Below are 23,091 nucleotides of genomic sequence, written 5' to 3'. Positions count from 1 at the left end.
TATGATTTTAGAAAATGTTCTTTCCTTGGGAAGTGTTGCTTTTAAGTTAAAATATAGTTTAGGGTTTTTTGGTTTTAAGGAAAGTGTGCTTTTTAGGACGTTTGTAGCATATAATAGCCCCAAATAGAGTAAACTAAAATACTCATTTTCATTTGTTTGCTGATGCTGCATAATTGACAGCCTTTCGTTTTTATTACTCAGAAGTTAAGTGTGGTAGGTCAGCTACAAGAGATTGCAAACTAGACTTCTTACAGTGATTTAAATAATAATATTAGAGCTTGAATGGATTTCATAATATTCTTTGGCCCCAGTCTGGTCACAATTCAGAATTACCTGAGAAGGGACTTTAACAGTTATATGGTCTTGTATTTTATACTTGGAGGTTGGGATCTTCTAGACTTAGTTTGATCAGGAATGTCTCATTATGTATGTGTGTATGGTGTGAGTGTGTGTATGAGTGTATGGTGAATGTGTGTCTGTGCACGTGTACGCATATGCACATGTGCTGCCAGCCCCATGTGCTATGTGCCAATGTAGTTGTCCCCAGCCTCTGTCCCATAGTCGTCTCTGTTCAGTGGGAGGTGGAAGCTGGGCTGAGCTTTCTCTTCTGTGAGCCAGGGTCACAGGACTAGGGCATGTCTGAACTTGAGCTTGAGGTACCTGGAGATGGGATCTTCCAAGGGATTGTAGCTTCTGAGGCTTGTGAGCCCTAGTGGGTGGGAAGAAGTGAGCACTGACCCAAGCTCCTGCTCTCCTGGACAGGGTGTGCCCTGCTAGCTCTACCAGGACTGGATTGGCTCAGGGGACCCCAGGTTAGGTGTCAGTGGAAGTTTTCTTTCAGAGAATGAGAGGGAGGATTTGGAGTACTTTATTATTTTATTTAGTTAAGTTAAATGTGTTTATCTTGGCAAGTTGGCAGGGGTGGATTGTGTTTCTTGCCTGGTGTTGCTCATATTCCATGGTTGAAGAACTACTCTTCTTGGTACAGGACTTTGGCATTCAGATGTGTTTAGGTTTGGGGTTTTTTTTGTTTTTGTTTTTGTTTAAAAAAAAAAAGAAAACCTAAAGAAGAGATTGTGTAGCCATGAGGGCTCCAATGGGGTCTGTTGTGTGTTCTCACAGTGTGTGTTTTCTCTGCATCTTGAGTCACATGGATGGTGCCCAAAGGCCCAGCCTCATGGTGACCTCGCAGGCACCCCACACCTAGTTGTTCAGCAAGTGAACAAAGCCCCGAGGAGTCTCCTTCCTGTTTTCCTGCATTAGTAAATAATTAATTCTGATATTTTTAAGTGGTTTTGACATTAGGCCACACTCATCCCCTGTCACCAATTGTGTGGGTGCATATCACGCTACTGACTTTGCCTTTGTGGCTGACTGCACCTGGCTACCTCTCCTCAGACCAGCAGGGTGACCGAGGGTCCTGGACGTGGAGATGTCTAGGCTGCCGGCTGGGTGACTGCTCTGTGTTACGTCTTAAAGCTGATGCAGAACCCAGTCCTGATGTGTGTGCAGCCGCTTTTTCACACGACTTCCGTGTGCTTCACTGTGACAGCTGGATGATAATGAGCAAATGCTAGTGCACATCAGAGTAGGTTCATAAAGTCATGTTCTGAGAGAATACAGAATCCCACGTTACTGATCCTGTAATACAGGTTAAAATGTGTTACCTGATCATGGTTTTGCTAACAATGAAAAACCAAAAATACAGGGAGCAAAAACCACACTTTTTATATTTAAAAGCTTGTTAGTAGCTAAGAAACTAGTTTGAGTTTAAGTAGAAAAATTCTATTGCTTTACAAATGGAAGGGGAAGTGTTCTGTCCCTCTTCTATTCCTTAGTGCTACTACATACGGTATCAAAGGGACCAGGCTTTGTCAACAGTGAGCAGAGAGACTAGGTAGCCAAGAAGACCTGTGCAGTTAAAGACTGAGACAAACCAGTCATTCTCGGAAACAAAAGCAAAAATACTATTAGAAGTTAACTGAAAATTCTTGAAAGTTAAAATTCTAGCCCCAGTGTATAAAATTGGTCATCATAAAGCTAAGTATTTTTTTAATGTTAAACATGAATTTCTGAAGGTTTCTGAGAAGTGGAACCGATGGTGTGTTGGCACCTGAGAGGCATAGGACAGACGGGACATGTGCTAGCCACTGTGGTGTTTTAGGGAAGTGTCCTCTGCTCAACAGTTGTTTTATTTTCTCTCTATGTTGATGAAACAGCCAGACCAAATCCATTTGGAATGCCTGGGATAGTGCCACCGTATGTCCCCCCCCAGATGCTCAACATTCCACAGACCTCTCTGCAAGCCAAGCCCATGGTAAGGCCTTTTCTTTCCTTCCATGGCTGGTCTGCCCTGCCTTGGGGGGCAGCTGGCCTTGACAGCTGCATATGCATCAAATCTTAATGAACAGTAAAATAATGTTTTAAGCTCTTCAATTGATATGTGAAGCAAGTGCCAGTATTTGTTGAATTAGCCAAGACCAGGAGTACTAACAGGAGCCAGGTCTTGCAGGCAGCTTGTGTGTGTGTGACCTGTGCCCTCTGCCCTCTGTTTCAGGCTCCGCAGGGGCCCAGCCCAGGCACTCCGGGTCAGGGTCCACACCCGTACAGCCTCGCTGAGCCGGCCCTCACTTTGGAAACAAGCGGAAAGAATCTGACTGAGCAGAACAACTATAGTAACATTCCTCATGAAGGAAAACATACTCCACTGTATGAACGGTCCTCCCCGATCAACCCAGCTCCAAGCGGCAGCCCCAATCATGTGGACTCAGCGTACTTTCCTGGTTCTTCTACGTCATCATCTTCAGACAATGATGAAGGCAGTGGAGGAGCTGCGAAGTGAGTGGTGGGTTTCTTATGTAGCTCTTAGTCCCTGGGCAAGCCACCTGTTGGCTGGCTGGCTGTTCTCAGAAGTGCAGTTTATTACAGGTAGGTGAAGGTCTCTCTGCACTGGGACTGGGATTCCTCAGACACAGAGGAGAAAGGTGGTTAGACATTGCCACGGGGCTTCCCAGGCTGAAAGTCCATTCATCCGGCCTGTGGCCTTGGCCCGCTCTTATGCTGGAGTGGAGTTTTAGGAAAATTGGTCTGTGTGACTCCCAAACACGGTGAAATTGTCTGCTTAGGTGCTGCTGATTCTTTCTCTCTCTCTCTTTTGCTGTTTCCTCCTGACCCCTACCGTGGAAAGCATTTTTAGTTGGACACTTGTGACGTTTAGTCTCTCGGCTCCTGGATTGGGGGGAACTCTGAATTTCCTCTCCTCCTGAGTTCAACAACTCAAATCCCAATTCAACAGCTCATGGGACTATAACCAAAACCCTAGAAAGCTGCCAGACCCAGCTTGGAGTTCTCCCCAGAGAGGAGTATTTTAAAAATTGTGTGTTCCTAAGGGAATGAATTTTCAAATTTGTAATTCATTAGAATCTGATTGAAGAATTCTTAAATGTGCAGTCTTCCTTCTCTTATTAAATCATATTATGTGTCTAAAACACCTGATTCAAATAAAAGAAAGAAAAAAGGAAAAGAAAGCTTCTTTCTTTTACTTCTACATCTGTATAAATGAGCGCCCAGTGACTCTTCAGCTCACAGAAGTCTGCGAACAGCTGATAGATGTCTCACAACCCCTTCTACCCTGGAATTCTAAGGCACTATGAGTTTTTTTTTTTTTTTTAAATCAACTCATATCAGCAAGATTAAGGTATGTGTATAGTACAGATTCCTCTTAATAAGAAACATTCTTTCCAGACTCTGAAATGTAGGTAGCAATAAGACACGAAGTAGAATTATGTGTTTTGTGGCTCAGAGTCCTATGTGGTGATAAGTGTCGGAGCCAGCAGAGGCCTGGCACAGGGAGGTCTGGTGACAACCCTGTTCCTTCAGGTAGAGACTCAGAGATAATGCAAGTTGCCCATCTGATTTGACTCACAAGAGGCTAGTAAGATTGCTTAGGAGCTCCTCCTCCTTCTCTGGTGAAGATTTAGCTCCGCCCTGTTCTCAAAGGTCTGGGTCAGCATTGCCTTTCCTGGAGCTGTCCTCATTTTCAGTTCCTCTCCCACTTCTGAGCTCTGTCACTGGCTTGTCTGCACCCCCAGTTTGGTGGTTTCACTGTGTTTTCTACAAGAGCCTCTGGAAGGTGGATTCTGTGTAGGGTCGGCGTGGGTGTGTCACCCTTCTTGTTGTGTGAAGTGTGGTGTGGATTGAGTTCTATGGCTTAGCAGTGTCTTAATTTCCTTAAATCTGCTTCCTCATATATTATAACAAATGAGAGACAGAAAGGTTAAAATAGAGAGGAAGGAAGAATAGAAGAGGAAATAGGGTGCTTGTACCTGAGGCTTCAGGGTCATAAGCCAGGCAGAATAGGGCCTGGGATCATTCCTGGTCATGGACATCCTTTGCTTGTGGCAAGATGCCAAGAAGGGTGGTGTTCTTGAGTTCAAGGTTAGGATTCTAGCCCGTCAAATGAGTTGTGTGTGTGTACTTGACACTATGTGTAGAACTGAAGGTCATTCTCCTAGGTCAATTCTCTGTGGGAGTAGTAAGTCAGGAGATGGTTACCTTTGGTTTGGATGTGAATTGAGACCCCTGGACCTACAGTATGCTCTCAGGGTGGTCTTGAGGGAAAGAAATCATCCGTCCACTCAGCCAAGCGACACTTGAGCACTTGCTGTCTACCAGCGAGCAAGATGTGGTGTGGGCAGTTTGCAAAGAAGCGAACAGCCCAAGTGGTGAATATATGAAGAAAACACAGGACAAGAGATACTGAAAGTGGGTGCATTTCCAGAGATGTGAGATTTAAGTGGCAGTGGGGACAGAGCTGGACATATATGGGGTGGAAGGAGGGGTGGCCTGACCAGCAGGAGGCCATGTGAGGTGGAAGCTAGATAGCGTAGAGTTTGAACTCTGTTCTCGGATGAAACACCCACAGCATTTGCTTAGGACAGCCCTGGGGCTGGAGAGTTTCTTTGGAAGTGAGTTTGCTCCGATCTGAGTTTCATTGTCCTCAGAATGGACAGGTGTCTAGGTGATGAGGCCATTTAGCTTGGAAATTACCCCACAGTCGGATTCTAACACCTCTGATCATAACAGCTTCTGATTGACTGTAGATATGTTTGTAGTTACAGTACTTACAGCTTTGACTTGTGCAACAGCAGAGGAGGGAGCCTGCCATTACCCCAGCTGGGTGTGTCCCTCCCTGTCACCTAGTCACCCCTCATCACCCTTCTCTGTTTGATTCTCTCAGGCATTTGCACTCCCTCCACCTTCCCATAGGTGAGTAAATGATACCAGAATGTGGAAGAGTCCACAAAATAAGTGATAATCATTTCCACAACAGAAAATCAATGACTTTTTTTTAAAGGCTGGTGCTGATAGGTGATGAGGACTGTTATAAAAGAGAATTATCTCCCTCCCCATCATAAAAAAAGCTTTCCTACAAATTAAAAAGAAATAAACATACAGTTCACAGAGGGAACACAGATGATCAATAAAATATGAAAAATGTTCTCTCTCTAAGAGAATCTAAGGAATGCAACTTAAAACATAAGATACCCTTTTTTTAACCTATGAAATTGGCAGACATTTGTTCTTAAAGGTGAAGTTCAGTGGGGAAAATGGGTAGAGTTGGTGGGATCTGAGTTCTTGGCTGTCCTGGTAGGCCCTCTGAATTTGTGGTGTCTGAGAGTGTGGGCACTCCTCCTATAAGGTTAGCTTCTTTTGAGCTCAAAAGTGGGTGGGAGGGGTACGTCACAGCCACGTTGGCAAGAGCAGAAATATGTGTGTCCCAACTCAAAGAATGTTCTGTTGTAAAAGGAAATGTACATTTAGGTGTCCTGTGGGATAGCAGTTGTTCAGATGACAGCTGGGTGTGAATGTGCCTCCTGGCTGGTCTTTGGATCCATACACAGGCGCCTTCACTATGTGTATGCATATGTACATGCACGTATGTACACGTGTGTGTGTGCTAGGCAGGCCCTGTCCTGTGCCTATCCCCTTTTTTTACTCCCTTACCTGGCATTTTATCCTCTTCAACTGGGTGTGTTCAAATGTCTTTTCTACTACACTGCTGGAATGGACTTCTGTGTCTGTTGTTGTCTTGAAGTGGACACATGTTCCCGAAGAGTTTGCAAGTCTGTGCCGGACAAGGAGTCTTGGGCTGCGAGAGGCCCCTTGTACACAGATGGGGTGAGTTGCGTGGCCCTTCCAGGACTGAGATGAGCTGCCTGGGTACCACTGCAGCTGTCCTGAGTGTCCCTTCACTTTTTCAGAATCACAGCCTCCTGTTCTTACTGTGATTCTGTGTCTATAAGAGTACTAGCCCAGTGCCTGGGCAGTTATTCCACATCCATGACAATTATTTTGAAGAAAGTAAGAAAAATATGTGGCTTTCTAACTAAACATTTTTTTTCTCTTATTCTTTTTCTTAGAGTATTATCAACATATACTTATTTCTCTATTCTTGGTTAAAATTAAAAACAAAAACAAAGGCAGTGTTCTTGTTTTTCTTCTCATTTTTCCTGACCTTTGTCAAATCTTTGTAATCCTATTTTGGTTAAGAGTTACAATTGAATCCTTGTGAAGGTTGTATACTATTTTCATTGGCTTTTAGAAATTTGAATCTGATCTGAGGTTGCTAATTTGAAGATTTTAGTTTTATGTTTTACCTTTTTTCTGCTTACCATCTCAATACAAAGTTACAGAGTCGAAACATTAGAAAATACATTATAGGAAATCCCCCAAGATAAACTGTTTTCAAAAGATTAGTAAATATTCAAACACCTTATTTTCTCTGCATAACTAACATTGATTTTTACCATAATGAGATTTTTTTCTTAGGCACAGCAACTTGCCTTTTCCCTTCCTTATTTATAATTACTCTACTATGTAAGTATGTATTCTGACTTGTGTGTAAATGTAAGTATGTGTACCCTGAATATTTCCTTTTCCATACTTATTCTACTATGTAGGTATGTTTTCTGATTTGTGTATAAATGTAACTGTGTATGTACACTAAATATCACTTAGTGTTTTTGCATGTTGTTACTGACATTTCTAAGTGGATATTTAAGTGCTATTAGGAGAGAAGATGGACTTAATTTTTCTCTACTTTGTTGACTTTATTTGTATAGATTTGTTCCATTTCCTTGTACAGTTACGTACACATTGATTTTGAGATGTCGTGTCATGGTAGCAATCTGTGGCATAAGCTTTGCAGACCTCAACATGATCCCTGTGGGACCACGTCTAGGCTGTGGATGGTCACTGTCAGCACCTGAGGAGGGACTGTTGACCAGCTTGGAGACTTGTTGCTTCCAGGGCCCAGTCCTCCCAGTGTCCCCTGGCTGGTCCTGCCGGGTCCCATTGCCACTTGTACTGTGTGACCTGAAGCTCACTGGGCTCAGTGCACCCAGCATGGGTGGGGGTGTCTCTGGGTTGTTTGCGAGTTAAATTAGCTGATGAGTAACTACAATAAGTGATGGCTGTCACTATTTAAAAAATAACTGCGTGCAATAAAAAACCAGAATATTGATTTTATTTTTTTAAATAGCACTTCTTATTTAATTTTAAAGAAATTTTTCTGTTATAGTTAACATATAATGTTATATTAGTTTCAGTTGTACAACATAGTTATTAGACATTAATATAACTTATGAAGTAATTACCCCGATAAATCTAGTACCCATCTGACAGCATGCATAGTTATTGCAGTATTATTGAGTAATATGACATACCTAACTAATTTCATTTAGTGCCCTTGATCTAGTGTCTCAAGAAATATGCTTTTTTTTTTAATGCTTCTTTTTTCCTCTGAGTGGTATTGGTGTTTTTCTTCTACTCTAAGTCTTCTCAGGCTCCCTTTCCAGAGAAACCGTGTGGTTCACAAAGGGAATTACATTTTACCTGCCCTAGGGTACCTGGTCCCAGACAGGCTAAACACAGCTGCAGGTTTTTCCTTTCAGATTGTTACACTATAGTGCCAGACAAATAATGACTTTACATTTATATTTTGACTTTTTGACACAAGGTAAGATTTCTAACATATTTTCATGAAAACAACTGTGAATTACTTGTATGTATTGACAAAAATTAATAATCATTTGTGCCTCTGTGTGTCCTAGCCATCTACTAGCCACGTCCATCTCATCTCACTCAATCTGGTGTCCCTGCACCCTCCCTGGCAAGTGGGAAAGGACAGCTCCACAGCCAGTATGGCATGAGGAGTCCTGCTGAGTGCGAGACAGTCATTCAGGGCCAGTACTTTCTCCACTCCCGGCTTTTTATGAAAAAACCCAAATGTGTGGCGTTAGTTTAATTATGGGCCTGCGGAGACTACCTATAAGGTGTTTGTATGTGTGAATCTTGAGGCTTCCTTTGATAAAGAGCCCAGATCTTCGTGCTCTACAGTAGATGCTACCAGGCCCCTCCGTTAGAACTCTGGTCTGGGTGGGAGTCTGTTGACTAGGAACAGCTGTGAGTCGAGTCCCCATTCCATTCCTGAGTTGGGGAGCAGACAGATGAAAATGTACACATGCTTGTTGAAAGTCAACTTCAATTGGCTTGACCGTATCTGTAACCTTATACACATGCTAGGTATTGCTTCTGTAGATTTGATCTTTTACCTTTCTTTCATGTTTTTTCCTTTCCTTTCGGTTTTATTTAACTTCAGTCTTTCTTTCCTATTGACAAGTAAGTCAGCTGTGGTCAGTGCTGTCTGTCTTTTCTGCTTCATCAAGGCAATCCACACCTGTGGCAGTGGAGTGAGAAGTCACTGTGACTGGTCACTTTTACACTCGGTGTAAATGCACCACAGTCTCTTTCCATCCTGGCAACATGAGCTTGCTGACTAGAAAAATATGCAGGCGAGAATTCAGTAGTTAGGACAATTTGCTATCTTCTACCAGCTTTAGTGCAGAAAAAGCCCCAAGTGTACTGGAATGAGGTTAGGCCTTGCAGCACGTCTCTGAGAATCCACAGAGCCCAGTGATATGGTGCTGGTCTTTCTCCTGCCACTGTTCCTGGCTTGTGAGAATCATTATTTTCTGTTGCTTGCCTGCTGCATCAAGTGTGTCTGTGTAAAATCCATCCTGAGGTTGGCTTTTCCTTGTAACAGTATGTGGTAATGTCTGGAATGGTGGGTTGGGTCTGAATCTGGTCACTGTTGCTGTAGCTGTGAAAGGGGTTCCTTCTCTCTGAGCCTGAATTTTATCAGCAGTGAGTAATGCTTTGGAGTATACAGGCAATTCAACAAAGAGTTCATGCAGGCTTTCTGCCCAGGTCACCACTTCCCTGTGGCCTGTGTGGGTCTCAGCAGGTCTTCCCAGGACATGGCTGATGAAACGTTGTGTCTATGTAAGTGGTTCCAATTATCATTGTGTGATGTGAGCAGTTGTGTAGGATGAACTATGTGTAGAAATATTCTGAAATGTCTAATCCATCTGTTCTTCAGGGCAAGGTATTTGTCATACTCAAAATTTTGTTTTCTTAAGTTGTAAAGTAATATAGTTGTCCTACTGAAATATTCTGGACTTTAAAAAATTGACTATTGTCAAGATGTTTTTCAGGCGGAATTTTAGATGTTATAGTATGATTATTAGAAGATCATATGAGCATCTAGATTATGACATTATTTTTAGCTTGATAATTTATACAGAACAAAACTAAGATTTATAAATATAAGTTCTATGTGATCTTAGATGGAAGAAGCTTTCTACTTTAGTAGCAAGCCAAGGTCCCCTTCACCATATTGTCCCATGTGCTTGCTAGTAGAGCAAACTCGAGACCCTGGGGCCCGTCACTAGGGTTCTCACGCTTTGAGGGGCTGCAAGTTTAATGAGCATTCCTTTGTTATGATTTATGTTACATAAAAGAGAAGCCAGGTTTATGCCTTCTTTGCCATATACCTCTAGCCTATGCTTACTTGGTTTATTCATACAATAGTTGGGTACCTGCTCAATGGTGGCTGTAAAGTCTTATCTTTACAGAGTTTATAATTAACTATGATAACAGACAATAATTACAAACAAATAGTTACAAAATAATATATACCATGAAGGGACACAGCAATGAAAATAGCAGGGATGGGGGGTGGTCAGGGAAGGCTTCACTAAGGTGACATTGCATCCAAAACCTTCAAGACGAGGCATCACATATAGAAACTTGAGTCTATCATGAAGAGGGAGGAGCAGCATTCCAGTAGAGCGTGAAAGATACTTGTGATCCTTACACCTGACCAAGAACTTATATCCAGAACACATAATGACTTCTTAATAAGTCCTTAAGAAGAATCACTTAGAAAATGTGCAGAATATTTGAACAGGCATACCACAAAAAATGTCACCCATGGAGAGATGCTTATCTTTATTGTTATCAAAGAAGTACACATCAGACCTGCTGAAGTTCATTGCCTTCCCTCCTAAAGGTTAATGAAAATGACTGGAAGTACTAAGTGTGTCAAGGAGGGAGCACCTGGGGTCTCCTGCAGGGCTGGACTATAGTCCCAGCTGTGGGGTTCTCCCACAATGGGATTCATACATCGATGAGTCTGAACCAGCACTGTGTGAGCCAAAACCACCAGACGTGAAAAGTATACAGTTACACCATACATTTATGTGGCGTTCAGAACCAGGTAAAGGCATCTTTGCTGTTAGAAGTTGGAATAATCGTTGTTTGTGAGGAAGTCACTGGAGCAGATCCAGGAGGGGCTCCTAAGTGTCAGCCCTGCATTTCCGGTCACTTACAATAATTACAAATAGCAAAGAAGTGATACATTCCATGAAGTTCCTAGGCACTTATTAAGCTGTTTACTTGTGACTAGTGCATTTTTTGTAGCCATATTAAACTTACATCTTTAAAATTATAATGTTATATCTGTTTATAAAACTTGTAAGTATCCAAGTAATTTGTTCTGAAATTTCACTGAATAAATGCCACTGACCTTTTTATAAAAAAGTAAATATAAATAGAGCAACTCTATACCACCTTCTAGATATTTTCAGAGCTGCTAGCCTTTCCTCTTAGTTTCTTGGAATACTCATTGTGGATGTGTGTGTGTGAAGCTTGTCCACCTTCTCTAATTCACAAGCCATGGCACACTTATTACATAATGGATTTACTGATTCATGTCTTGACTGGTATTTAATCAGTGAATAGCTGAATAGGATTCATTTCCTGAACCTTTCACCCCTTTGGTAGCTGCTCTCCTCTTCAATTTTAAACAGAACTGATCACTATGCTCTTGGAATACTTATATTTTTTTGATGCTTCCTTTTCATCACTAGTGTTTCCTCTAGTTTTGCAAAACTGTAGTCTGAGATCACACACACGAATACCATACTTGGACAGAGTAGTGGTTTCTCTGAGTCCTCACTGAAGACTGGGATCCTAGACAAAGGGTAACGGGGCAGCTGGCTGTTCCCATTTCATGTGGAGGAGTCCTAGGTGTCCCATTCCTGTGACCCACTCCATGACTGGGTTTGAGGAGCTAGATTGAGGCTCTAAGATGTCACAAACATGGACACAGTCCTTGTTTTAAGATGAGACAGGCTTCTGATTTTTTGGGGGGGTGGGCGGATGATAGAACTAAAGTGAAGTCAGTCGGAGATAGGATTAGCGGGTCTTAAAATCTTTCCATGTCACATGAGTCAGTTAGAAAGGCAAGTCAATGAAAAGCTCTCTGCACTATCATGCCTGTGTCCAACACTGCCTTTAGAAGATACTTTTGGCTTGGAGTCCTGCAGGGGAGGAATAAGTGAAGGGTGGATGCCTGGAGCTTTCCTGGCCGTCCCCACAGTGGCATTGTCCTCCTGTCTGTTAGGGGCTGCAGCTCAGGGATAGGGCATGATCCTTGCTCAGGCCCCTCCAGGTTCCCTGCTCCCTCCAGGATAATGCTTGCCTGGGTACTACAGTAAACTTTCTCTTATGCTGTGACCTAAAATGTGCAAATAAACAAAGAATTTATGAAATAATACCATTCATACTGCATTCACTGCATTCTGTCCTGTTCAATTTCATTGTTTAAAAAATGCTGATTAAACCTAGCAAATTGTTTCCCCAGGCTACTAATGGGTTACATCTCACAGTTTTTTCTTTAAATGCTGATGAAATACCTCACTCTGGCATTTTAGATACTCTGTAATCTTCTCCATCTCTTTTTCCCAACCTATTTTTTACTACTCTGCCAAGTAAAGCCATTCCCCAAATAAGATTCAGTTAATTCTCTGTTCTCTGAGCTCACAAATCCATTCCTTCTCCTTGGGCCTGGAAGGTGCCCTCCGTCCCTGAATTGGCCTTGGGCCTCACCCAAGCTTTAGCCCCTTCCCATGCTCTTTCCCATGAGTAGGCTGGAATGCCCTGTGTGTTGTCATTTGGCATAGAATGCCTTTTATTTATTTACAAATTATGTGTAATGTAATTCAGATAACATTTAATCTTCTACTGCCTGATAATTGTCAGTTAAATGTGATTTTCAAAAATCTTGTTTCTCCAAAACAACCGAGCCCCTTAAACGCAAGGCTGCATTTGTGTCTTCTGTACACCCTGGCCCCAGCACATCCTAGACCATCTTTAAGCTGAGTGGTCAGCATGGGCTAGGTGTTCGATGTTTTCTCTTTCACAGTGAATGGTTATCACCTGCTCATCTGAAGTAGGCAGAAGGTGTTCCTGTGTAGGGATCTCTCCGGAGATAGTTTGCTGAGGGGAGGTGAGAACAGTAAAGCACAAAGTATCCTTGAGTCTGTAACATGGGCCATTGTTATCATCGTGAGCGTGTGTGGGAAGTTGTCAACACTAACAGTAGTCATGTTCATTTTATGTTTAGCCATATCAGTGGGAACAAAATTGGCTGGGAGAAGACAGGAAGCCACTCGGAGCCTCAAGCGCGGGGAGACCCAGGAGACCAAACAAAGGTAGTAGGTCCACACCTTTTATTTTCTCAGCTCCTGGCTCTTTTAGCATGTGATGTTACGGATTGTTTGAAAGTAAAGCACTCTCTCTCTAAGCATGTTATGAGTAATACAGACACTGCAGAGGTTGAGAAGTGGAGAGGGGCTCTCAGACATTGGTGAGAGAGGAGGAGGAGAATCATAGACATGAGGGGGTGGGCAAGGGAAGGAGGGACCTCAGGGCCCTGCCACTTCAGCATCCAGCAAAAAACAGCATTATTTCCAACATTTATTGTGCAAATAATAATTGCTCTTGGTAGACAATTCAGACTTAGCTAAAGTTTATGAAGAGTAAACTAAAGAGTTCCCTCTGCTTTCCCTTCTCTGAGTCCCACTACCTTGAGGCCATCCATCACTAAGGTGATCATTGAGTGTCCACTCTCGTTTCTATTCATGTACCTACATTCCTTATTTTGGCAGTTGATTGTTACAGAATGCATATTTTTCACCTAATGATATACTGAGCACAGATTTCTGTGTCAGTATATATAGATTTGACTCATCACTTTTAATGGAATTAGCTTGTTTTTTTTTTTGTTTTTTTTTTTTTTGCTTTACTTTTTGATAGTTTCCTCTGTGTAATTAATTTGAGGCTTTATAATGACCAAAGAGAATGTCTGAGTTTGGGTTTGTGTTTACTCCTTAGATACCAGCTGGCAAAGCGCAGGCTTGAAGCAAGCCTAGATTTGAGTCCCAGTCCCACAAGTTACTTTTCCCGTAACTGGACAAATGGCATGCCCTCTCTGAGCATTAGTTTCCTCATCTATGGGGAGGACAATGCCTATGTGGTGTTAGGCAGCATTTTCAAGGAAAGTGGAAACACAGGAATTGGCTACATGAGGATAGCAAGCATAGAAAGCCACTGTCACCCCACCAGGGGCCCCCAAGGAGGAGCCATGGGTAGGGGCACGCAACAGAAGCTGCAGGTCATCCAGGCTCCCACCCCACAATATAGGTAAATGGGCATCCACTCACCACTTCTTCTGTCCAAGTGGGCGTGGGTCAGGAATCCCTTGAACTCAGCGGTAAAGGTGTTCATTGTGTCTCTCTAGACAGGACTCTGTCATGGGTGGACAGATAGTATGACATGAACTCATTTTCCCCTCTTGCCCATTGCTCTGTAGGCAGAAGGTTCGTCCACTGCCTCTTCAGGCAGCCAGCTCGCTGAAGGAAAGGGGAGCCAGATCGGCACTGTCCAGCCAATTCCGTGCCTCCTGTCCATGCCCACCAGGAACCACATGGACATCACCACCCCACCCCTGCCCCCTGTCGCGCCTGAGGTGCTGAGAGTGGCCGAGCACCGGCATAAGAAGGGGCTGATGTACCCATACATCTTTCATGTCCTGACGAAGGTATGAGCAGTGGTCACTCTGGGGTTGTAGCTGCTTGCTACTTTTGGAACTGTTTTTCTGTCTTATAAATTATTTGAAACGAAATTCGTTTTTCCCTCTCTAAACTTTGAGAAAAAATGATGAAAATTTATACTTCTAAATAGGTTAAAAAAAAAAACCTGGAAAAAATCTCACTTTCCCCTTCAATGGAGTTTAAAATATTTTTTAAACTTATAATTAATGACACATCATATTATTTTCTGACTTGTAATTTTATCCTCTCTATTTCTAATTTCAGAATTTCCTACACCACATTTGTACCATAATGTGAGGTTTAATTCCAGTGTCACATACCAGTCTGTCCTAGAAATGCCCCCTTGTTGGGTGGCTTAGAGTGTATTTTAGAGTGCTTCGTGTATTTTAACTTGTTCCACTACTTCATTGAGTACAATTTTTCTAGCACTTATAGCAAAAAATGGAATACAGCATTTGTAACATAATTGTCAGAAAATGCAGTTTATCTTTTTATAGTGTCATAATTTCACGTTATTTGTTTTATTAAATGTATGCTTAAATAGTTACATACTGTGGCATTAATTGGTTTTGAATCTTGGTGTCTTGAATGAGTTATGTGTATTTAAATTTCCTCAATGATTTGTAGTCTTTATGTTGGTATTTATTATCATAGGCCCACAGTTTAACAAGTTACTTTGGTGACCAGATTTCCCATGCAGAACTGGTTTATTACTATATATATTTTTAACATTTTTCATCAGTAGCTATACCACCATATATAATCAGACTTTTTTCTATTTTCTGCAATCCATCTGTGGTTTGTAAAATGGAGGCAATGAATGCAAAAGCCACTCCTGTTCCACAGCACCCCCAGCTGGACTTCGACCGTTAACTGACTCACCTGAACACTGCTCACTTTTATAAATTCAAAGATATGAAGAATATGTAGACCAGAACTATTTACTCAGCTCCTTTATTTTTAAATTGTAATTGTCTCCAAATCTCATCTGTTATTTTATATAGGTATGCATGAATGGTATCACTTTTCAAATTATGATTATGAGGTAAACATTTTATTTTTCAGGTTCAAAATAAATTATAAGGGTAAGTGAAAAGTTACTGTTGCTGGAAAAGGATTTTGCTAAGTTTAAAGGAATCAAGGTTTTGGGAAGATTTTGCCCTTTTCCAGTGGGGTGGTTGGGAATGTAAAGTCCCCGGGCCGCTGCTATTTCAGCCCTGCCACACTGCGGATCTGATTCGGGTGTTCAGTTAGATAATCTGAGTGCCACAAACTGCTTGTCCTCTTTGTTACTCACTGATTTTAAGGGTGAATATTGATAAAACGACTGTCTTTTCAGATTTTAAAATACCACCTAAAAAAATTAAAAAAAAAATTTTTCAGTGTATTGAGGAAAAGTTTAGACTATAAGGCCTGCTGCTTCCTGTGAGCTAAGCAGCTTTGGTATCAACTTGTCCAGACTGAGACATTCAAAGTGAGATGAAGCTTTGTAGTAATGTAGAGAGTTATCAAAACCTCATCACATTTGAGGTGTAGAGAGTTATCAAAACCTCATCGTATTTGAGGGAGTAAGTACTCCCTAGATGAGAGCATTAATCACATCTAGCTACTAGATTAATGAGTACAAGGGTACTGAGGATAAGCAAAAAGACCAATATTGAAATTAAATTTGTGTGAAGGAAACGGCAAATGTTATGAAATTACTTAAAAATTACATATAGGGATAAGTTTAGTAGACATTGAAAGTCATAAATGTATTTTTATGTTATGAACATACATAAAAAATATTCTTTGCAAAGTCTCTCAAGATGTATCTTGATGCCATAAAATATCCTAAACAGGACCACAGAATTTTTGCAGACAGTCATAGCAGTCATTTAGCTCCTGGCGACATGGTCCTCTGCCACAGTGAAGCCCCTGCCGTGCTGGTCTCAGACCATAAACAGAATGGGGCTCCCTTCGTTTTCTGTCCCTAGTGGCTGTCACGCCCTCTCATTCAGTGAGACATGTCTTTCGAGTTGCTGCACTGGGGTGGAGGCCTGATATATCCCGAAAACTTTACAAATAAACAGTGTTTAAGAGAGTTCTCTTAGCTGGGTCATTTTGTATGGTAATTTTTTATGGAAGAGCTTGGTAAAGAAAATTTGACCATTTTGCATTCAGGATACTTGTTTCTTGGATTTCATATAGGTCATTGGAAATTATGAATTTCATTACATATGACCATCTTGATTCATAAATAAAATTTGCAAGTTCTCAGCATTTTCTAATCTATTTGTTGTCTGATATTATCTGTGTAGGTTGTTCCAAAGACTGTGGGATCATCTATGTGGTTTTCTTTTGTTCTTGGTTCAAGATTAAAAATAAAACAATGTAGATTTTATTTTGACTCTTTGAACATAGGTTTTGAACTACAGCCTGCTAAATGAACTCTCCCTAAACATCTTCATATAAGCAAGTTGTTAAGCAATTGATTTGGAATAGAATTGCAATGTCATTAACTGGAGATAAAACAGTATATTTCTTTGAGTTTATTGTAAATTCAACATGAAAAATGTGCAATATTATTCTGCTTTCTTCCATGCAAAGGGTGAAATCAAAATTGCTGTTTCTATTGAAGATGAAGCCAGCAAAGACCTGCCTCCCGCCGCCCTGCTCTATAGGCCAGTTCGTCAGTATGTTTACGGAGTCCTGTTTAGCTTGGCAGAAAGCAGAAAGAAAACTGAGAGACTTGCTTTTAGAAAGAACAGACTTCCACCAGAATGTATGTACTGTAAAATCCATTGTTTGTTTTCCTGAGTACCTCGTAATCTCTTGTGCATTTTCTAAAGCCTTGGAAGGATTATGTCTGAGATCACCCTGAGTGCCCCCACATAAAGAGGTGGACTTCATCTGGGCGCTTAGGAAAGGAGGACAGCCATGGGCTTTCTTCCTCAGTAACATCCCAGTAATGGTAGTTATTCAGTAAAACAATAAAACTGCAGGTTTTATGATGTGCACATGGTCCTGACAATCACCGTTCTGCCATGGTTAGCATTTCCCAGGCACAGTGATGGCAGTGTCTGCTCTCCAGAAGTCAGTGTTCCTGGGAGGTCCCACCAGCTGTCTGCTCGCCTCTTCTGTGTGGCTGTTGTGCTGCTGCACACAGCCCTACTGCTAACAAAGCACGTGTAATGGTTTTCCTCAGAGACCCCAGCTGATCAACTCTGGGGTGAAGAGGGAAGTAGAAAGACAAAAAGTATTGTTAGAAATGCTGGCAATCTTCTAGTGTAATATGGCCAGTGTAATATTTTGGGAAAACTGTGCCTTTCTGTTCAAGGTAATGTTATCTACTAATGTAGGGAATATAAAAGTCACTGTATATTCAGTAGGAGATAGAGAAAAATTTCCTAAAATGTGTAGTCTGAAATAAGAATATTATGAACCATGGAAATTGTAGATTACTATGTCACTATTTACTTTAAGATTACTTACCTTAAGCTTACTTTTTAACTAAGGGCGTGTAGTGACAAATCACCTGCATGGGGGTGGGTTAGTGCAGGCCTGGGAGTTGCGTGAAACTGACCAGCTCAGGGACAAATGTGGGAGTGGGACTGACCTTTGGACCTCTGAACCAGAGAGCTTCCAGCAACGCTAAAAACTCAGTTTAATAGATTCCTAAGTTTTCTGTTTCTGATGACTATAACAAAATTGTGCTTCTGTAAGCCTTTAAAATGAAGCGTCTGTCACTACCCTTGCTTGAGGACAGCTATACTGAGAGTGGCACTAAGCTATTTGTGTGATTGTAGCTGGTAAAGGTGGTGCCAGCCCCGCATCCAGCTGATGCTTTTGTTGCCTAAATCAGAGCTGGAGAGGATATACCATGTGAATACTGAGTGCTTTCAGTGGGTACTATTTTCAGAGGCCCAGTATATTCCTGATGTACATATTCTCTTTCCTTATACTATGTGATTTATTTGCTCAGAAAAAAAGGACCTTTCTTCACACAGAGTTGATCAGTTTTCCCACCCAGGCTGCTCTAGCCTTGTATCTGTGACCCCCTTTTGGTTCTCTGCCAGCGTTGAGCAGCTGAGGCCCCATGACGCCCTTGATTCTCTGCTGGGCCTAGAGTGCTGTGTGCTGCAGGGTTCCGTGCAGCCCCACTTCCTGCCATGTCTTCAATGCCATATGACATTTTGGCTTTCACAGTAAAAGCTAGCCTTTTTGTGTGTGTGTGTGTGTGTGTGTTCCAGAAATGGAGTTTTTTTATGCAGCAGACCCCTCAGTTTTCAGGGAACCCTCATGTGGATCCCAGGACAGCTCCCTTTTACAGTGTTCACAGCTTCATAGAGCAGCCTGAATATTGCTCGCGTGCTCCGTTCATGCCCTCTGCAGTGGGCAGTGTGTAGTGTGTGTCCTTCCCACCTGCTTTGTCCTTGCCCCTTCAGTTTAGGGAGTTCTGTGTTGCAGGTGAACTTCAGGTGCTCTGCAGAAGTAAGAGTCTTGTTCTTTTCTGTTCTGCTGCGAGTCTGCTGTTTTAAAACACTGTGAAACATACAGCTGGCAAATGCAGCGTGTTCACTCCTCACTGGTTATTTTGTACCAGGTGGTGCAGGTGCCCTGCTGGCCTGGGAGAGACTGTCCTATTAGCAGACAGTAGAAAAAGCAGTGGGCAGAGGAGGGTGTTCACTAATGGACTGGCATCCTCTGAGCATAAGCAAGAGAGAGGCATATCTTGCTTGGTGCAGGGCTGAGTGTGCAGACCACGCAGGAGGGCCTGACACTGACTTGCAGAGAGATGCCAGGATCGGCTTACCTGTAGCAGGCCAGCTCCAGCTGGGGCTGGAGGGCATGGGAAATGGGGTGATTGGGGAAGAAGGGAGAAGGTTGGTACAGTCGGTCTGACTCAAATGGATTCTGTAAGGCTCTGAACGGGGTAGGGAGGAGGCACAGGGGGATACAAAAGAAACGGGGAGGAAGGCGCACCAGCATGCCTTGTCAGACATGGCTGAGGTGAATGGGAGAAGGCCTTAGCTTCAGAGAGAATTCGACGGGCATCTCCCTTTCCTTTCCTCCCTGCCGCTGCCCATTCCTCTGACTTCTTTTTAAGGATAGGAGAGGAGTTGTTATTGTTACTTTTGGCCCATGGGAAGTATTGAGTCGGGGGAGAGGAAGTTGAATTTATTAGAGAAATCTGGAGAAGGAGTGGTGTTAGGGTTTGGTGGGAGGGAGGAATGGAGGTAGGGTCTGTATTCACCTTTCTTGGTGAAGGGAAGAACTGGAGTGAAGATATGTTGGTTTGGGAAAGGGAGCAGGCTGTTACTAAGGAAAAGGAACTGGATTTAGGGGTGACACTGGAGTGGGGTGCTCATCCATTGTGGAAGAGGGCCAAAGCCAAGTGTAGTTTAACATTTAATACTTTTTAAATGGTAAGTAGGATCTATGCCTATTACTGCTGTGTACTCCTCTCTTAGAGGAGTGTCCAGCTGGCAATAACTGGTGTAGATACATGGCTTGGAGTGGAGACCCAAAGGATAGCGTATAGAGAATGACACTCATGTGTGTGGGATAGTCCCTGAGGTTCTATGAAAGATCGGCACTAAACACATTGTGGTCTTTTCTCAGATGATCTATGAATATGGGTTTTGATTTTTCTGTAAGCGGGAGCCATTGAAGGCTGGTTAAGAGTGATATTTGTGTTTAGGAAGATGGGTTGGGCAGGGGCTGTGGCTGAACCGAACGAAGCAAAGACAAAACCTCAAAATGGGGAAGAATGGGTGATTCAGATGCCCACTGCCAAGACAAACCTGAATTAGCCCCTAGAGCTTAAACTTACCTGGAGAAAGTTATTATTAAAGTGCTATTATAAATAAAAATTTACCTCTAGATAGAAAGATATGTAAATTTAACCTCTGAGTTTACAAGTTGAGAGACTTTAGTTAGCTTTGTAATTTTGGTAGGTGAGATTTTCATAAGTGGCTTTAGAATCTTGGTCTTTTGGAGAAACATAAAATTGAACTTGTTTCATGCATTGGTTATGTTAATAAGTAGGAAATTGCCTATAGAAAAGGTTTGTATATAGTAATACACGTCTGCTGATGATGTCACTAACTGAAACACCAAGTCTCCACAAGGTTGAATTTCGTCCTCAGAGTATCTTCTGTGATTGTTGAGTCTGAATGCTCTCAATTTGCTCAGACCAAACCTGTGCGAGAAACCAGCATGTGCACTGTGCAACCTGACTTCCTCATTAACAGTGCATTAAAATTAGGATTACTTCCTAGGACTCTTCATTAGATCCCGGCTGGCTTTAAACACTGACTCTGACGATGTCACGTGTTAAGGTGTCCATGCCTAGAACATCTAAGTGATTATACATTTTATATTCTTAAGGAGAAAATATCGTAGCTTCTTGACTATTTAGATGAGATGGGGAAATGGCAATGTTTGGTCTTGGTGAAAAGAGGCTGACCTTAAACTTGGGAGTTCTTAGTTGACAAGATTTGAAAGACAATTGTTGAAATCATGCTTAACTCTTAGAACATATGTAAATGAAATGAAATCAGTGGCACATTGCAGGCAGTTGACAAACCACGTGAAGGTGCACCATGAGGGCCTTAGGATAGGTTTGTTCCCCCAATTCCCGCTGGCTTTGCTGTTCACTTTGGTGGTCTGGTGACCAGCACCACACTACATGGGTTCCAGTGAACCCGCCTACTCAAGTGGGTGATGAATGGGAGGGGTTTGCTCTAACACAGCTCTAGAATGCTATGTAATCAATCAGATGCGTTTTCCTGGTGTCACTTTGACAATCAGAAGTTTCCCAAGAGGGCTTTGTTGTCAGAACTGGTCAAAGGGCATATTGAAGTCTGAAGGGTTGTTTTAAAATATTTAACTCTTACTAGATTTAAGACATGTATCCATTTGGAAATTTAGTCTTTTGATTAGGCATATAATAAATTGATCATAATCTACAGTGAATATTTGTATAATTTACCAAAGTTCCGTTTTTAAAGTAATATGGTTAAAGTAGGTTATCTACGATTAGGTCCTTAAAAAAATTACAGCCTTAGAAAGTCATTGAATTATATGCTGGCAATTTATTTTCTGTTACTCTCTGTCCATTCCTAGGTTCTATGATTTTACTTTTTAAGCAATATTTTAGAATACTTGTTTATGATAGCAGTATGCTACCAAAGTCATTGTTGTGGAATTCCATGTCCCATCAGTGGGGCCAGCAGAAGACTCTTGACCCCGCACAGGTGGTTTTGCCCAGATGTCCTGGTGTGGTGGCAGTGGCGGCTGCTTTGTGGGGAGGTAGGACCAGGGAGCTGTCTCTGTAGCTGCTAAAATAAAGGCTGGACCTGGAGACAGGTACCTGGGTCTCAGCCAGCCCTGGCCTGGGAAGCCTTCGTGTGTGAAATCCAGAGGAGGTGGCTGCTTCTAAGACTTGCTTCTGCCTTGGAGGTGGGTCTGGCTATTGCTGCCTGGGTGGCTCTTCTCCTTGAGGGTACCCCTTAGCCCCTGGGCACTAGGGTGCCTTTCCCTTACCCCTGCTCCTCGGGGTGAATGGGGAGAAGCCAGAAGCAAGGAGACTCAGGTTCTAAAAAGACAGGAGGACACTCGCCTCAGCTATGGATAAGAGTTAAAAATCCAGGAATAAACTTCAGTGATTTGTACATTTTAAAATTACCGTCCACTTAATAAAACTGACCTCTTTTCTATAATGAGTCTCCCTAGTACCTCAAAGTTAAGTACATAAAAGAAACAGGCTTGTAGATGGGATGAATTTATGGAAATAGGAAGCAAGTTTATATACTATGAGTTCTGTTTTTATAAAGGGTTTTTCCCATATTTATTCTTTATTGTTTAAGCTATCAGGAAAATCCAAAAAGAACATTGATTTTTCCTGGTCCAATAGGCTTGAGAAATTTTGTGCCAAATAATTGAGACTGCTATTAAAAACAAATTAATTAAATTTGTTCACTGTAGATTACATTACTTTATAAAAAATACTGTAACATGAGCAGTATTAGTGTGCTGTTTCAATATATATGAAAATTGGTTATCCATAAACATTTTCCCCATGATTTTGTGAAAACTGTTTATATATTAATCTAAATTTCTTTATTCTACAGAGTTTTCTAGGAGTAGCATTAGCAAACTGCCTCTTCCAGAACTTTGAGCAGCCGTGCTCCAGTGATGTAGGAAGGCGGCTTGGTTCCAGGGGCACTCTTGGATTAATATTTACTTGAACTTCTGAGTTTAGAATATACTAGAAATGACATTAATGGGGAAGTAAAGAATAGAATAGCGTTTACTACCTTTCTAGAACGCTGTGTTCTTCTGTGTACCATGTGGCCTACTGAACTTATTTTTGTGGACAGAGGGCTGCCCCTAGCTTTAGATATGAAAGGTTTAAAGGAAACATTCACAGCCTTTTACCTCTGAGAGTCGTGGAGGGTGTGTACACAAATGTGTCAGCATGAGGCAATGGAGAGCCAGCCGGACCCCCGCCTGCGCATGGACTGCTTGGAAGTTAACTGGCAGTTTTCCCATTAGAAGAAAAGAGCAGCCGTCATTGCACTCATGTTTGTTTCTGCCCTGATATGAAGGAACTGGAGTTTTGTTTTTATTTGCGTGGTGTTATTTTTTTTCCATAGCCCTGGGAAAGTTCAGCAAGTAAAAGAATAGCTCCTCCCCAAATACACACATACACATACACAAGTGTGTGCACACACACAGATACTCCCATGTGTGCACTCATGCACAGACAGACCACAGGTCCAGTTGGCCGCAGTCTTGGAACTCA

At 42.1% G+C, this 23,091-nt stretch overlaps 1 protein-coding gene across 1 annotated transcript in view; it reads left to right on the top strand.

Moving 5' to 3' along the window:
- FAM120A (family with sequence similarity 120A) overlaps window positions 1-23,091 on the top strand; it is a 103,007-nt gene that overhangs the window by 49,498 nt on the left and 30,418 nt on the right. The window contains exons 6-10 of the mRNA XM_011384782.2: window positions 2,220-2,317; window positions 2,558-2,838; window positions 12,812-12,899; window positions 14,060-14,287; window positions 16,890-17,064. Of these exons, the coding sequence (XP_011383084.1) occupies window positions 2,220-2,317; window positions 2,558-2,838; window positions 12,812-12,899; window positions 14,060-14,287; window positions 16,890-17,064 (870 nt within the window). The remainder of the gene's footprint in view (window positions 1-2,219; window positions 2,318-2,557; window positions 2,839-12,811; window positions 12,900-14,059; window positions 14,288-16,889; window positions 17,065-23,091) is intronic.

Source organism: Pteropus vampyrus, unplaced genomic scaffold (assembly GCF_000151845.1).
Source record: "Pteropus vampyrus isolate Shadow unplaced genomic scaffold, Pvam_2.0 Scaffold623, whole genome shotgun sequence".
In the NCBI taxonomy this organism is placed as follows: Eukaryota; Metazoa; Chordata; class Mammalia; order Chiroptera; family Pteropodidae; genus Pteropus; species Pteropus vampyrus.
Note: the sequence above shows the minus strand (reverse complement) of the source record. Positions and strands in the feature narration are given on the sequence as shown.